The sequence below is a fragment of the Megachile rotundata genome, chromosome 8, assembly GCF_050947335.1.
Source record: "Megachile rotundata isolate GNS110a chromosome 8, iyMegRotu1, whole genome shotgun sequence".
In the NCBI taxonomy this organism is placed as follows: Eukaryota; Metazoa; Arthropoda; class Insecta; order Hymenoptera; family Megachilidae; genus Megachile; species Megachile rotundata.
Window position 1 is genome coordinate 15,744,714 of NC_134990.1, and position 16,713 is coordinate 15,761,426.

The following is a 16,713-nucleotide window of genomic DNA, read 5'->3' on the forward strand; positions in this document are numbered from 1 at the left end:
TCTTTCATAAGACTAGGTATTATCTCACCGTAGACGACTATATTTTCTCGTCGATTAAAAACGAAAAGAAATGTGTCTCGGTTATCGCGATCGAGACGATTAGACACGCTGATTAGATCCTAATCGCGATAGTTTATTATCGCTGAATATTACGAAGATACGCCTACTGATTCCATGAAAGGTGACGACCCTGAAGAAATGGGTTAAACACCGTTGAGCCTTTCCTTGCATATCTCTTCGTTGTTGCATCGCCCCTTTCTACTCGACGTTTCGTAAAGACTTCCTATGCAAAACTGACGCACACGGTACACCATATGACCGGTACTCATGGTTGTCCACGTGATTCACACGCTTCCACCCCGATCGCCGTTTTCGTAATACGCGCTATCGTTCACGTGAACTCTTACATGCCTCACACGTCGTTATCGACTTGTAAATCGAGCTTTATCGTATTATCAATTTTTTCAAAATCAAATTTCTGACGATTCATAGATATGGCTTCTATACGTATAAAGTTACAAAGCTTCTTCGGAAATTCAGAGACTCTAATCAATTAACCCTCGAAACTCGACTAAATTCACATCTGCGAAACGTATACGTTTGTACAAAATTATGTACACATGTCAATTTTTATTCATATAATACAAATGGTTTTTCGATCAACTTCCATCAGAATTTCTAATGTAATCAATAATGTATAAATGGAAATAAATTTCATCACCCATTTTTTGTTACACAAATGCTTGAGCGTAAACTATCATTATCATTGAAAAAATATTTTGTGCAACATCGTTAACATGTTGTGCAACCCCACCGAAATCCAGCGTTACTCAAAGAATATTGTTCGCAAGGATAAACTAGCGTTATAAATCGTCATCGTGATTAACGTTTTATTAGTTTGTATACAAGCGGATTTTTATAACAGAATTATCTAGTACTATCTGATAAGCCGAAAATTTTTCTATATTTGTTGCTATTCTCGAAGTATTGATATCTCTTACCTCGGAATTAAGGAAAAATTTCGACCTTAATGGTAATTGGATCTGATACGTGTACGAGCCCTAAAAATACATCGAGCAAAAGTATCCCATTCGTTCCATGGCAATCGATATCCAACCACGTCTCGAAGCTTTTAGTCTGAGAGAATTCGTCGGCCATTCGATAAAAGAACAATCGTAGCAAATTCCCTGATGAAAAAGTAATCTGTAATCAGTCTGTGGTATTCAAAATATGACTGTCAGAAATACGATAATAACTTCCTCCTTCGTTTCGGCTCACGAACCTGATAATTGATCTCTCGAATGAAAAGGTCATCGTTCGGAGCTCTTGCTTTCTTAGAGACGTAGTCCTCGTTTCCAATAAAAATCTGCAAAAGAATATCCGATCAGTTTCCTCATTTTTATCATGGAATCTATTCTTCTAACCAGATCGACATTTAATAAAAACGTTTTTGCAAGTGTCAAGTCTCAAAAATGAAAATAAATGGTTTGTAATTGTTATCGAGCTTGAAATATGAAATTGATAACAATTTCCTTCATAAAATCGCGTCAAACTTTCTGTGCCATCCAGATTGATTTCTCGATACGATCTGATCGAAATGTCCGTCGAATATAATTTTTCATTCGAGGAAAAAATTGACCACATCCGTAATAGGCGTGCACAGTCATTCCGATCGAAGATTAATGATAGTTTTTCGAGATCGTGTACTCCGTATCGAACAACCTAATCAAAATGTTTTTGGCGAGTATAGTTTGCGGGTCGACCGAAAAGGGTTAAATTGGTGTAGTTGGCGACATACCGGCACGGAAAACAGGCGTCGAAGAGAGGATCGAGCGAGCGTTGGGAGGCAGCCGGCAGCGTTCTCTCGAAAGGTTTTAGTCGCGTACCGGCCATCGCGCATTACACGTCGCGAGCCGTTTGGAGTCGGACGGAGGTTCCTGCTGCTCTTGCGTGACGAGAACAGAGGAAAAGGAAAGAAAAGGGAGAGATCAGGCGTTTCGTTCGTCTTCTCTTACATTCAATTTGCAGAAAGTCCCAACGCCTGGAACAAAAATTCGAAATCTTGAAGGTGAGCGATTGTCCTTACTCGTACATCTATTCGCGTTAATCGTATTTACCAAATATTACCGGCTTCGAGCCTGTGTTTCGAATCAATTTACCGACTAAACTTACGAGATCGTTCGGTTTACGCTATGAGGAAAAACGGAGCTTGTTTTCGAGATGCATTGAGGATAAATCGAATTGCAAAGTCCCGATAAATTTTAAACGGCGAAGAGCTACGGTTCGAGAACAGTCTGTCTAGAAGGCTCAACCAGATTCGCTTCAATATTTTGTAGGCTGGATATGTGCGATGAACTATCGGAAATAGATTGTCCATGGCTGTGAAGCTTATTTTGACGCTCCTTTCGAGGTTGCTCGAAATAACATTGAAAATTACTCGAATTTGCACAGAGTTTAAAAAGCTGGTTAAATCAGATAATTCTGTCGTTTGTGCAAGACTGAAATTTAAAAGTCGAATTCCAAAAATCCATTGTAAACGAATACGTCACGATACAAATACTGTTTTTGAAATCAGACTTTAAACCGAGAAATAGAAACAACGAAACGTAACGGTTTTTACAGCAGAATTCTGTCGTACAATTTGAAAATGAAATACAGAACTTGACATTGTGTATAGTGACTTTTTGTTTAAGTTAAAGGACTATTTCAGTTCTTGAATACATTTGCCGCAAATTTTCTAATATTTACATTTATAATTCTCGTTTGCGCCTACTTAAAGCGATATGGTCAATTGAGACTTAAAGACACAGAAAGTGTGGAACGGTCTTTAATTTTATTTAGATGTCGAAAGTGCTTTATAAGCACTGGGAACATCCATGTCAAACGAGGAATTTCAAGGCAATATATAACACTGTAACTAAGAGTTTACAATGGAGTCTTGATGAATCGAGAGTTACATTGGCACTGTCGAATATGTAATAACAAATAATTTTAATATCAGCTCTAAACAGCGACTCAGCATTGCGGTCGATGTGGTTTTCATTTTGCGATGAAGAATAGTGCCATTTTGTATAATGACTTGCGGAAGAAGCTATTACAAAGGAAGATCTAGACGTGGAACAAAAACGCTACAAGATTTTTTTGTTATCGTTCGAATAACTTCTACACGTGTAGATTTTATGCTATAAGTAGTGATACAGTCGTTATACGCTTCGTTCAATTAGTATCGAATTAACACCGGCAGCGTATAGTTATAGGAAAGCGTCATAAGCTTCAGTTATAGCTGACCCATTTCGAGGGTTCAAAATTTCGACGTCTAATTTTGATCGAAGTGACTAGACCATGAACGCATGGGTCTAGGTCATAACTGACCTGGCTCCAGGGTCAAAAATTTGAGACTCTAATTTTACTCAAAGATCCACTTGCATCGTGCAAGACTTAAAAACTTCGTCATCTACTTTTAATTAAACTACCATAAAGTTTGACTTAGCTTGAAGCAGTAAATTTTCAGCTCTTCAGGCTGAGTCGATACGCAGCATTTTTATCACGAAACCTTTCCCAGATAATGTTACACGACATCTAACAGTGACACGAGAGTTCCACTGTTATATCTCGTTGCTAACGGATGATTTAATCGCGTAAATGACGTAATTTTAGCTAAGCCGCACCTGTGGTCTGCTAGCAAGACTTTACCTTACGCAAAGTTGATTTTGCTATCCGACCTCTGACCACCGTACGGTCGCTTTGCATTCGAACTAAATATCGATTTCCGGGTTGCAACTTATCGCGGGCGATCTCTGTTACGGTTATTTTCCTAGACGCCTTAAGTGGCTCTCGAAATGTTGAAAAATCCTAGAGTGACTTGACGTAATAATTACTGAAATTATTATAACAGTGTGTTAAATTTTAGAGCAAAGAGTATCGATAAGTTCTGACGCAACCGTCTGGAATACTCGGATTATCTTATACCGTTTGATCGATATTTTAAATACCGGATCGTAGACGATAACGCTCATAAAAATGATCCATTTCCTCGATATATATTATTTAATTCGATATCGGTTAATCGGTAGTAATTAGTCAAGCTGTGTAAATATCAGACATCGTTTCACCATTAAACGATCTAACAAAGTTTCAATCAAATCACAACGTTCCTTAAGATAACGAATATCGGTGCAAATAATATCGAATCGAGTACTGCCCTTAATTGCGGACCGCGTGATTAAGTGCAGCGCGTGAATCGTTTATGCAATTCATCGCGCAAAGTCCTTATCGATCGTGATTCATTACAGCGAAACGAAACGAGCGTTGACGTTTGTTGCAGACATTATGGCGGGCGAGTAACGAGAAAAACGCGATCGATTTCTAAACAACAAGTCCGCAAAGATTCATCCTCTGACATTTTATCGACTTTCGAAATTCGCTCGAGGAAAAATTGCAACTCTATGGCAATTTCAATTTCATTACGTTACAGCAATCTGCTACCTTTTCTCGCCTGGAATGTTTTCTAACCGTAGATTATCATACAAAAAGCTTAGCGATGGAAAACATGTATATGGTTAGAACGAAAATGCATGTTATGAAAGGCAGGAGAAAAATCCGTCTTACGTCCGACATAGAAAGTAGTGTCCTGAACGGTGTTTCAATTGCAAAATTACCGTATCATTAAGTATGGTATTCCAAGTCTCCTTCGAAACGCATGCTCGTGATTACCGTGTACACTGGTATTCGTGTTATGCAAGCTACGTCCTCTTTCTGATGGCATTTTATCACTGTCGCTTCTTCTGCGACCATATTACATTGCATTCGTGCGTCTTTGCTTCCCAAAAATACCTGTTTGCACCCTACTCTATTCTATGAAATCCGCAGCGACTTGTTTCTCCATTTTTTCCTGAAAAAATGATTCGATTAGAGATTCGTACAAGAAGTTGATGGACGTAAGATTACGTCTGCGTGTTTTTCTCGTTTCAGACTGTAAGATGGTGACGAAGTGCAATAATTTCAGTCTGAGTTGACGAGGGTTCTTTCTAGGAGAGGTCGAAAATTGACTGACGTCAAGCGAAGAAAGGGAGAAAAGCAAGTTGAAAGTTCATTCACACAGTAGCTACAGTGAGAAGCACAAAGAGCGACCATGGATCCTTATTCACTGAGGTCAGTATTATTTAAGAATATAATGCGTATACGTAAGAACCAATTAAGCGTACGGGATTAGACGATTGAAAATGATGGGCTTTTTGATTACGTAGCTCCAACTTTTTTTGTGATTAATTCGCTTAAGTGACCGTCCGTTAATTTCATCCTCTCAGCACAGAGTGACAATTTCCCTGTAAGAATAATTATTGAAAGGCATGATTATTATTAGAAAAATCGATGGGTTACCTGCATGGCACAAATACGATCCATCAAACTGAACAGGTTTTCGAAACGTTCCCAGAGATCTTCTCTTTGTCCGCTTTTTGCTGGGCTGAATGTTTTCCACGGGACATCGAAGGATCCTGCAGATATAAAGCCAGCTTTCTCCTTACCATCCTTCCCAACGTGACCTCTTTACGAGGGTAAAAATTCTTTGTTACCTGTTCATTGAAAAACGAGCTTTCTTATTCGGATATAAAATGGCTGCACATAAAAGTCTCATTCAAAGTTTAAAACGTTGGATCCAATAAAGTTGAGGATTACTGGAGTTGTCGAACGATAAAAGTGATATTTATTAGTTGGACGCGTAACTAGTTTAGTGCTTGTTTCTTTTTTTAATCCTCCTTGCGTCACCGCTACCGACCGGTTGTGCTATTGTTTCACGAAAAGAGGTTCTCAAAGCTTTGCAAACTGTAAAACGATTTTCTATTTCAACATAGTGGAAGACGACCTCGAAGTTATTGTGATTCGTTGATCGTCCTCGAATTTTGTTTTCGATAGTATGCGGTCACGAATTAATGTACGCAAATTTTGGAAAGCGACCTTCGACCGTGTTTCTACGTTTTATTAACGAGTTTAATTGTAAATTGAAGAAGAGTAACGGGGATGTTACAAGTGCAATTTTACAACATTTAAACGACCACATCATACGTTTACGAAACATAAGAGTGTTTTGAAAATTCTTTTCTATTTAATTCGATGAGAGCATATCGAGAAAATTTATAAATACCAACTAATGTTTAAAAGTCAGATTATACGCTGATGATAGTGCTCGCTAATGAATCGAATAGAGTGTATACTTTCATCGCCTTTTTCTTCTAATTAGACTTCCGATGAAACGTTCGTTAAGTCTGTTTTCAAAGTCGTCTTACGAGGGATGATACGACGTATCACAAACGATACAGTGTACTTGAAGGTGTACCAAGTATGGAAATATTGAAATAGTCTAAATATTCATTTACAGATACAGATCTACTCAAATATTTGTACTGCAATAAATGCAAAAATTCAATGACCTGTTATCTCAGATAAATTTACACCTACTTAATCATATCGAGTATTCCATGAAACTCTGATTTTATTGCTTGCAACGTCGCGAGACATTCTAATTTAAGGTAAACAAACTCGAGATTACGAAGATCGTCTTACGTGTCTCAAAATGTAGAGACATTACGGCGGTTTGTATTTACCTCGTCGGTTACAGTCGACTTATTGGAAACGGAAATTTACATATCTAAGAACTGATCGCTGATAAAAGAACAAAAACTCAACTTCATCAAGTTGCAAACAAAGAGAACATTAAATTCGATATCGAAACGTTGCCCGTCAAATTCATCCAAACTTGCCGCTCGCTGTTCTAAGACCAAAGATGCCAGCGCTAAATATACATACGCACATACATCTAAATTCGCGCGTCTATTTTTAGAAAATGTTTAATTCTATTAAACGAGCGGGCACCGCTTTTTTCCCCCAAGTGTCACGAGGCGCGTGATGAACTTCGATGCAGTGAATTGTGGCGATTATGATAAGTGGATGTTATTTGCTAAAGGATAGTCGGACAAGATCAAACACAGTAATTAATCTCGCATCTGCATATGCACGATTCCCTCAGCATATACGCGCAGTACGTAATTTAAAGGTATTTCATAATACGTCAGAGCTAACGAAGAGAAAACGACGAAGGTGAAAGGGTGAACGTAAAAATCCTTTCGCTAATTCTTTAATCGTTACTTCGCTTAAATCTCCGAATAAATGAAGCGAAGTTGCGCAACTGTGTCACGTGTAACTTATTGGAAACTTTCATGTGTTACAATGTCTGGAGCTGATCAACGAAAATCCTCCAATTAGTTGGAATTAATTTCTCGCCACCGTATTAAGCGGAATTAAGCCTCTTAACAGCTGAGAAACGCTGTTCAAATAGGAGCGTGTTCGTTAAACGAGGATCATCTGGATGTCGTTAACCTTGCTTGAGAAATATACATCTATCGCTTTAATTCTCGCAGTGTCTCATTAAAACGCGTCTGTCGCCTACGAACTTATCGTTCCGCTGTTCCCGGTCATCGGTCGATTTCACTTATATCGAGTTGTCGCAATAAATCGACAACTGTTATAAATCTACTCGCAATTACCGACATAGACATAAACATCGCGCGTGCTCAATAAGTTCTGATTCGCGTGATGTCACCGTTACGAAAGACAATCGGAAAATTATACTTTTGACACGGCTGGTACTCTTCGAACCGCACTGAATCGTGAATCAACCGGTTAATCGATACGATATTAATTATTGCTCGTTCATTGTCACGGTAGAAATGATCGCGTGTCGCGTGGCTCGTAATGACGATTGATAAGCGGATCGTTTATTTCTTAAATTAAAGCTTGTACCGATAACATTGATACCGCTGAAATTTCGTCTCGATTCTAAATATCCGAAGTTTCGATGCAACTCGTATGAACGCATACAATTAGAGGTTAATTTACTGAGAAAATTAATTTTATCTTTTCGACGTAAAATAAATATTTTGTTTACTTAAGCAATGTTACGATAAGAATCGATAAGTGGATCGTTACAGTTTTTAACTTAGTTTCACGATAACGGTTGGAATAATTATTCCTTGCTTACTTTACTATAAATTTTCCTTCTTAAATAATAAACATGTTATTTCTATCGAAACTAAGGACATAAAAACGTAATCGAAACACTTATGGCGGTGATCTCCCGCAAGATATTAAAACGTTACATTAACGTGACATGGAACGTGTGGTAGACAGGAAAACGCTTTATCATGAATCGTCGCACATGTTACTGTGTTACGAACTGTCTCCTCCGTTAGCCTTGAAATTGACAAGGAAGCAGTGAAGTCTGTCCATTTTCATAAATATTTATAAGCTATGTAAACCACGGGTCGAGACTTTTACTCGTAGTTTATCACCTGTTTGACCACCTGATTCTTCGATCGAAGAGCAATAAAGTCATACGCATTCTACTTTTCAGTGTCGAGCGCGAGGCCTCGAAGAACATCGAGGAGAATGAAAGAGAATGCTTCAAAGACGCGATCGTGTCGAGCAGAAGCCTCAACAAAGGTTTCACGGAACCCACCAAGATCAAAAACGCTTTACCCGAGGTACAGGATTGTTCTTCTACAGTGAGAAATGCGATGAGTTTTTTTACGTACAATTTTTTGATCAGATCGCGTCCTGTATCATCGCCGCGTCTTTCCACATCTCTGTCGGTCTAGCCATGGCGTATTCAGCGATTCTCATTCCTCACCTTGAAGCCGAGGATGCGGAACTACACGCTACTAAAGAACAAACTTCCTGGATCGGTGAGTAGTGACAAATCTTTTAACTATGAACCTATTCAGCTATCTAAGTGTCCTGAACACCAGATATTGAACAAGTATCTACACCTGCACGTAAATATCTAAATATTTGATTAGGCATCTGTACAATAAAGTCATTAAAGATGACAATTCCCTAAGCAATCAGCTATCTGAGCAAACACATACTTGAATTTCTGTGTCATTTTACAAACACTTAACGTTATCGCTATTAACGAAAAAATAACAAGAAAGGAATGTCTCATTCAGATAACAATCTAATTACGCTAATTTAATAATTAGATTAAACAGAGACGGTATTTTCCACAAGTCGAATCACGCGGATTCCAAACTGGAGAAAGCTACAATAAGAATGAACGAATTTTTCTAGCTAGCGTTGTGGTAATTTCTCCTCCCGTGGGTGCTGTGCTCGGTGGTTTTCTGATGGAGATCGTCGGAAGATTGAGAACCCTCCAAATAGGCTCTATACCTTTCATCGCTGGCTGGATACTCATAGCACTTTCAACGAATATCCCCATGCTTTTAACCGGTCGTCTGCTAGCTGGTCTAGCAACGGCTCTAGCTACCTCGCCAGCGATCGTCTATATCACCGAAGTTGCAAGACCGGAACTCAGAGGATCGATGATATCTTTTGGCCCAACTTTAGCCTCCTTTGGCATGGTACTCTCGTACTTAAAGGGAGCGTACATTCATTGGAGAGTGGTTGCCTGGCTCAGTATCATTTACGCGGTTGTGCCAATCGTTCTGGTGCAACTGTTCGTTCCTGAATCGCCCGTGTGGCTCGTTTCGAAGGGACGATTGGAAGAAGCGAAGAAATCCTTGGAATGGTAAGAAATTTTCGAAAAAGCAAAGAGAAAATCTCTGGTTACGAAAACTTCTAAGTACAGCGACGCGATTAACGCAAAATTGGTTCACCGAATTTGAAAGAAAATTTTTTGCGAGCCGCAAAAAAGTAGAAAACAAAGATTTCACCGAAGTTACGAGAAAGGAAAGCGTCTAACGTTGCAACGTTCGTTTGCAGGCTGTACAAGTGCGAAACGAAGCAAGGGAAAGTGTCGGCGGCCGAAGCACAGTACCTAACGATCGTGAAAGAGAACGAGATCAAATTAAGCGAGCAGAGGAAAAGCAAGCACGGCGGTATCTCTACAAAGTTGAGGGGATTCTTGAAGCCTACAGGATGGAAGCCTATAACGATACTCTTCTTGCTCTTCTTCTTCCAACAGTTCTCTGGCATCTACATCACGTTGTTCTACGCTGTTACCTGGTTCCAAGTAAGACATTTTTCGCTTTTAATTTGTTGAAAGTTATACGATAATTATAACGATCGTTCTTATTGTGTAACAGGAAGTTGGCTCGGGAGTAGACGAATACATAGCCTCGATTCTAGTCGGTGTAACTCGGTTTCTGTGTTCGATGGTCAACACGTGGTTGCTGAGAAGATACAAAAGGCGAGCACTGTGTATAATTTCCTCGCTGGGTATGGCGCTTTGTATGACCGTTTCCGGTTACTTCACGTACCAAATTAAGTCAGGCGATCGCTCCGGATACTGGGTATGCATTCGAAGTAGAAAATAACAGAAGATATAGAAACTTAACGTTCTATTTTTTCATCAGGTTCCAGTTGCCTGTCTGTTGCTGTACGTCTGCACGTCTATGGTCGGTATGCTAACCATTCCTTGGACCATGACCGCCGAACTGTTCCCCACGGACATCCGAGGCATCGCTCATTCCATCAGCTACTCCATCGCGAACTTGTTGATGTTTTCCGCCCTGCAAAGTTATAGAAGTTTACAAAGTTTCCTTGGAGGTAAAAATATAAAAATATAAAAATACCTGCGCAAGTTGCAAATCTTTACAACTTGAAAATATAGTTCTCCGTTTACTCCAGAAATTATCACGAATTTTTTACTCGTAGGATCCTACGCGGTGCAGTGGTTCTTCGCCGCAGTGTCGATAGGGGCAGTCGTCTTCGTGTGGCTGCTGCTTCCAGAAACCCACGGCAAGAAGCTGTCGGAGATCGAGGAGTACTTCCAAAACCATTTCCTGGCAGTCGGCGCCGAATCAAAGACCGCGAAACGGCGGGCGGCGAGAAGAAGGCAGCGAACCGAGAAATCGTCCGCCACGGAGCCTCTGAATCCAAGACTCGTGCAGAAAGTATAAAACTTTTTTCTCTTCTGTACGGCTGGGATCGCGACAAACAAAAGAGTTCCTAAGCCGAGAATGCTACGAACTGTACGTATTACGTTCCATTCAATGCATGACACGCAGATAATGTCGTTAGTTAAATGTTACCCATTAAACCGCGAAACGTGCGTAGTTTTTTATACGCTGTTAAAGTGATGTTACGAAAGATCTATAGTTTCGTATTTCAGCTGAAGTGGAGAACCTATAAAAATCGATAGCCTGAGGGCAAGTCTAATTCTTTTCTTTGTTATATTCTTCGGCGTTAAAATCAAATGTTTGAAATTAACAGGTGACTTAACGAGGCCTAACATTAACACTCGTAAAGTTTATGCAACTAGAATCTAATAATACGAAGCACCGTTTATTGTTCGAAGAGTAGAAAAACGGGTTAGGGAATTTCTGTGGCCGTTACTTTACTTCGGTAAACAGCCTCGGAAAAAAAATGTTGCGCGTACGAATTTGCATGTGTGTGCGCGAGAGTGCGTGTGAGTATGCGTGAGAGGAAAGAAATCGATAGTACGCACAGTATGCGCTTATTAACGTGACGTTAGGGTAAAGAAAGGAAGCAAGTTTCTACCAAAAAATATAGCAAACGATTCTACACGCTAGACATAAAACAGTATTATACGTTGATCTAATACGCCTTCCGTAGAAACGGATGGTTGTAGAAGACGATAAAGATTCTTCGTTCGGGAACACAAATCTTTATTTATAGCGTTTCTCTTAAGTCGCTGATCATTTCGGAACATCTGTAAAAGATTTGCCGTTCTCGAGCAGGCAGAGCATTCCTTTTGGAAACCAACTTAACTTTACTGTGATTTAATATTTTCAAAGCAAAACGAGACGAAAGAGTGAACAGAATATTTACGAGAAAAACTTCTCGTTGTCTTCAGATTTCAATGAACTTTTACGTTGAACGTGGCTTTGGACGTAGATGGTCGATAATTCAGGAGATATTTATTGTTGTAGCGTATTAAATTTTTCATTGCTTGTATCATAATCATACAATTAATAAAAAAAAATGTTAAGTCATTCTTAGACGTATCTACGTCTCGAACTATGTAATACTTAATATAATTTATCAATAGGTAAAACTTCGTAAAAATCTAAGGATTTCGCAGTTTTTCTCGGTAAATATACTGTTATTATTCGAACGAATACAGACAATAAACCGCAGGCGCTAACGTGTTACCGAACGCCATCTATTGATCGATTCGTTTAAATTACGGACTAGCTTTTTCTTCAATGGCGCCCATACTTAACCGGGTACTTAAACGTTACGATCTTTTTATCACGTTCAATTAAAATATTACAATGTTTTGTACGATATCTGTTTATACCGATTCGTGTTCTTGTACATTTTTACGTACTGTTACAGTCACTGAACGCACAAAATAGTTTTAACGAATTCGTTAACCAAGGGGTCGCGGATCTTTTACCGCTGACTAGTTGAAAGTACTTCAAATGAAATGTGATAATTTATAATCGATGGACCAGATTGAACGTCCATTTGTATCGTAAAGTTTAGGGCGGATAGGAATCAAAACAGAATTAAACGAACCGATTATTATCGAAAGTCAGCTTGTCCGTAAAATCGAAAATATTAGCCATACAAACATAACCAAATTCTCGATGATCGTTGTAGTAACCGAAAAGAAATGAGCTTAAGATTAAGATTAATTATTCGGTAGGAGAGAGCATATGTATATGTATGTATATCGTGCACCGCGTTTCATTTTTTTCGAAGTCGTTAAAAACGTACATATAATATGCATCGAGATTATTGGTTCGACAAGTGCCTTTCGTTTTTGTCGACTGCTTGATGATATTTTATAATATGAGTGTGCGTGAATATGCGAGCAGAGTAGAGTTTATATTATAAAATATACTTTGTATCGTGCTATACAACTTGCTTGTATTTCGTAAACATACATGTATGTGTACATAAATATATATCTACGTCTGTATGCGTATACGTACTATTGTAAAATTTCATAAAATGTTTCTAATAAAATTATATTTTTGGAAACCACAAAAAAAACGGATCATTTACACTACAAACTACTTTCTTAAATAAAATATGTTATTTTCACTTGCCGATTCGAAAATGCGACGATGACAGGTGGACTTAGGTTGACATTCAACAGGTGACAGATCATTCCAAAGCAGAAAGTATATGAAAATTCCAGTTTCCATATTTAAATTGTCGTAGTTATGCATATTTTGTAATTACTTGTTCACTAATTCACAAATATTCATTAATTTTTGCCGGCACTTGAAAAAACTACCGCCACAATTCACGAACAGGAAGTAACTGTCAGAAAATTACGCGGGAACTGGATTACTGCACGCTGATTGGTCGTCAAAATATCGCACTTTTCGATAGTTCATCTCGACTTCTATAAACTTAAATATAATTTATTTAATTTGCACATCATATTTCAATATATGTCAATGTAATGAAACAATTCTTTAAAACAATTCATAAGCAAAAATTAAAATTAAAAATAATTTTCATGACATGCACAATTCGATACGACAATCGATTAATGGCGGTTCGAGTAGAGATTCAAGTCAAAGTAGTTTCGAAATATACAATAATTTTTATTTCAACGCGACTGTATCAACCAACAAACGAAAATAAATTATGATAATGAATTACATGAGCTTTATAAATGTATATGTACGTGGGTATAAGCTGCCGAACAAAATGTAGCAATGAAATAATTGCGCTCTTTTCTTATTGCAGTATCGCATATTAATTCTGTCAATTCTAATCTTGTTTAATAAGGGGATCATTATAGAAGATTAGACGTTACAACACACGTTTAACACGAGGAGCTAAAGTACATATTTTCAAATTCCATTTATTGACACATTATGAAGCAATTAATCGACTATTCATCGTTCGCATATAAAATATATCCTCTAATACTAATAAGATTAGCATATTAAATATATCGGCGATCAAAACAATCATTTTCCTTTACAATTTTCCACGATGATTTCCTTTTCGTGAGAAGTCGAAATAAAAAATGAAAAACAAAAACAACGAAAAAAGAAATCAAGATCAGGGTATATCCAAGGAATAAAAGTACATCTGTGCGTGAATAATACCGAAATGAACCATAACAGAATTAATAGCCATGTCTGCGGTGCAAAAAGTTATTCTATTCCATTTGGTCGTGTTCAAATTGACACGACACAAAGATACATCACGATATATGTAATAGTTATCGTGCAAATATAATAACACTCGACCTTCCTTTGACCAACTATGAAAATAAAAAAGATTGTAATTTTGTTTACGTACATTAGTCCATCGTCGACGCCAAGATTCCATAAAAGGCGTATCTTCTTTCCTTTTTACATCGTAACTATTTCTCACGACAGACATGTCCGTGCTCTTTATAACAATTAAAATGCAATTCCTTAATGCATTACTTACGCATAATAAAAATTAGTTGAATAAAAAATAAACATTGTAAAATTTATCACCATAATATCCTATTTCCTTTGTTAATATTCCAATTTAGTAACAAAGCTTTAACAATAAAATTAATAAGCTTATCAGTTAATAAATACTGATATTAAAAATCCCATCAACACTTTGACCGCTACAGAAACCTGTTACTTATGTTAGGGAAACCAGCTTCTCTAATTATAAATAATTTGACTAAACTAATAGAAATAAAGCAATATCAAAATAATATACAAAACTGATTACAAATAAAGATACTGTTTAATAACGTTTCAAAGCGTTGACAGATCTTCGGTAGCTAAAAAGCGTTAACATACACTGAAGTTAACACACGATGTGGCACGGACACTGATGTAGAAATTCTCACGATGATCCTTTCCGAATTATAACAACTCACATGTACATATGTTCATCTTCGCTTCCCTAAACGATAAATAAACGATCTTACGTATTGGATCAAAATCATGTAGCCTGAGAAGCATCGTGTCGCAATGCAAAAGTGGCAAGTGTCTCGATAATATGCTGCAATATATTTCATTACCTACGTCGTTTTATTATCGTACACGCGTTAGAGTAAATATAATAATATAAATCCTGTTAATCGATGATAATGCTCAAAAACTTAACAAAACAAGCATTTCCTTTGTTCTTAGAGACGGTCGCGACATCACGCAGAGTCTCAGCATTGCCAAGGGTCTGCGTATTCTTTTTTTCTCTCTTTTCTGCTTATTCTTCCAGCATGACCAAAACGCTGCAGGCAGTGACGGTGAGCTACCTATTCCGTAATTAATATTACATTAGGTTCTATATTATTCGATAATATTATATATATATATACACGATCCGCACACACCAGGTCAAACCCTAAATCGTTTTTATAAATAAGAGACAACGACGAATGGATTACGAATAATATCATACCGATAAACGTAACATAAAGACCATATACTGGACACAAACTAGTAATCGCATACCTCTACTTATGTATTTATTTCTCTTTCTCTCTCTCACTCTCAATAAATCCATCAAAGAAATATTGTAAAATATTGACGAAACTATTCATCCCTGCCTGTAATCAAACAGCAACTGGTGAAAACGATTCGTCTTGTGGTTAATCGTATTATGAAAAAATAGACGGTACGTACACGTTTCTAAAAATCGATGTCGACGATACACACCATAACACGTATCGTTCCACGAAGAAACACGCTTGTTCTCTCATGTTCTACGACAAAGTAGCAAAATGAACACGAAGAAGGTAGACGATATCTGATCGAATTGCATCTTAACAACGAATGAGAAAACGTTTTGTAGAATCTCGTTTACACAATATCGACGAACTGAGCTTCTCTAGCTACTTGCAGACTACAGATCGCTTCAACGACAGCATTTTATTTTTTACAAGACGATGAAAGACGATACCCACGCATATCTCGTCCTGACGACGCCAAAGGCACCAAGTAAAAGAAACAGCTCGACGCTTAAACGTCCGCATTCGATTGCTTTTTCCCCTCGTACGTCATCCAATATCATTTTGGCACTGTTTGGCCACTAATTATAACGCGTTACCAACACTTCTTAAACGTATTGAGTCAAGTAAGATGTCTGCTTTTGTCAATTTCAGAAAATTTCTTCATTTATGTATGATGTTCATCTTGATAGAATAGTACGGTGATGTTAACTTCTTGTAACACTTTGACGATTCATTTTCAATTTCATCGTGAAATTATCTTGCTATCTCGATTTACTAATAAGAAAAGACGAAGGATGATATCTATATATTTATATATAATTGTATCGCTATATAATAAAACAGAAACGACAATGGCACAGAATATGTTTACTAAACTTGTTACCTTAGCTTTGATTTAGCGTTCGTTTAATTATTGGCAACGTGACGAATAGTTTAAATATTAACATTAGTTCCAAGTTAATCTCATTTCTAGTCTAACTTCTGCTGATTTTTGTCGTATTAAATCTCTCCTCATTCGCTCTCTCGCATTCTCTCGCAGACTCTCTCCCTCTTTCTTCCCTTCTTTTCTCCAAGTAATTAACTCCTGTGTTGTCTGAAAAGTGCCGACCATTGCGTCTGCAACTTCCGGTTTATATTGTGCGTCCTTGGAAATCTGACTAGCACATGGATTTTGAACAAATAAATTAACAGTTTCGTTCTCGATTTCTGTCTACGTGCATGTAAAAGTCCTCGTGGTAATCACGTTTATGGTACAACACGCTGCGAACAAATACGCGATACTCGCGCCAGTCTCTCGGTTAATGCTGAAATGCGAAAGAAAG

General features: G+C 37.8%; 2 protein-coding genes and 1 long non-coding RNA gene across 3 annotated transcripts; 1 reads left to right on the top strand and 2 right to left on the bottom strand.

The window, feature by feature from the left end:
• Window positions 1-1,001: 1,001 nt before the first annotated feature.
• LOC143264944 (uncharacterized) lies at window positions 1,002-4,602 on the bottom strand. Its single transcript, XM_076534167.1, has 3 exons — window positions 3,694-4,602; window positions 1,283-1,366; window positions 1,002-1,203 (listed from the first exon to the last, which is right to left on the bottom strand). Exons 1-3 carry the CDS (start codon window positions 3,748-3,750, stop codon window positions 1,009-1,011), a joined length of 336 nt encoding a protein of 111 aa, XP_076390282.1. The 5' UTR covers window positions 3,751-4,602; the 3' UTR covers window positions 1,002-1,008.
• LOC100878483 (facilitated trehalose transporter Tret1) lies at window positions 1,819-12,978 on the top strand. Its single transcript, XM_076534164.1, has 9 exons — window positions 1,819-2,068; window positions 4,972-5,151; window positions 8,408-8,537; window positions 8,603-8,738; window positions 9,124-9,580; window positions 9,775-10,024; window positions 10,098-10,304; window positions 10,368-10,560; window positions 10,669-12,978. Exons 2-9 carry the CDS (start codon window positions 5,132-5,134, stop codon window positions 10,911-10,913), a joined length of 1,638 nt encoding a protein of 545 aa, XP_076390279.1. The 5' UTR covers window positions 1,819-2,068; window positions 4,972-5,131; the 3' UTR covers window positions 10,914-12,978.
• LOC143264945 (uncharacterized) lies at window positions 5,204-8,411 on the bottom strand. Its single transcript, XR_013038920.1, has 3 exons — window positions 5,574-8,411; window positions 5,380-5,495; window positions 5,204-5,324 (listed from the first exon to the last, which is right to left on the bottom strand). It is a non-coding gene; the product is annotated as an uncharacterized LOC143264945 (long non-coding RNA).
• Window positions 12,979-16,713: the final 3,735 nt, after the last annotated feature.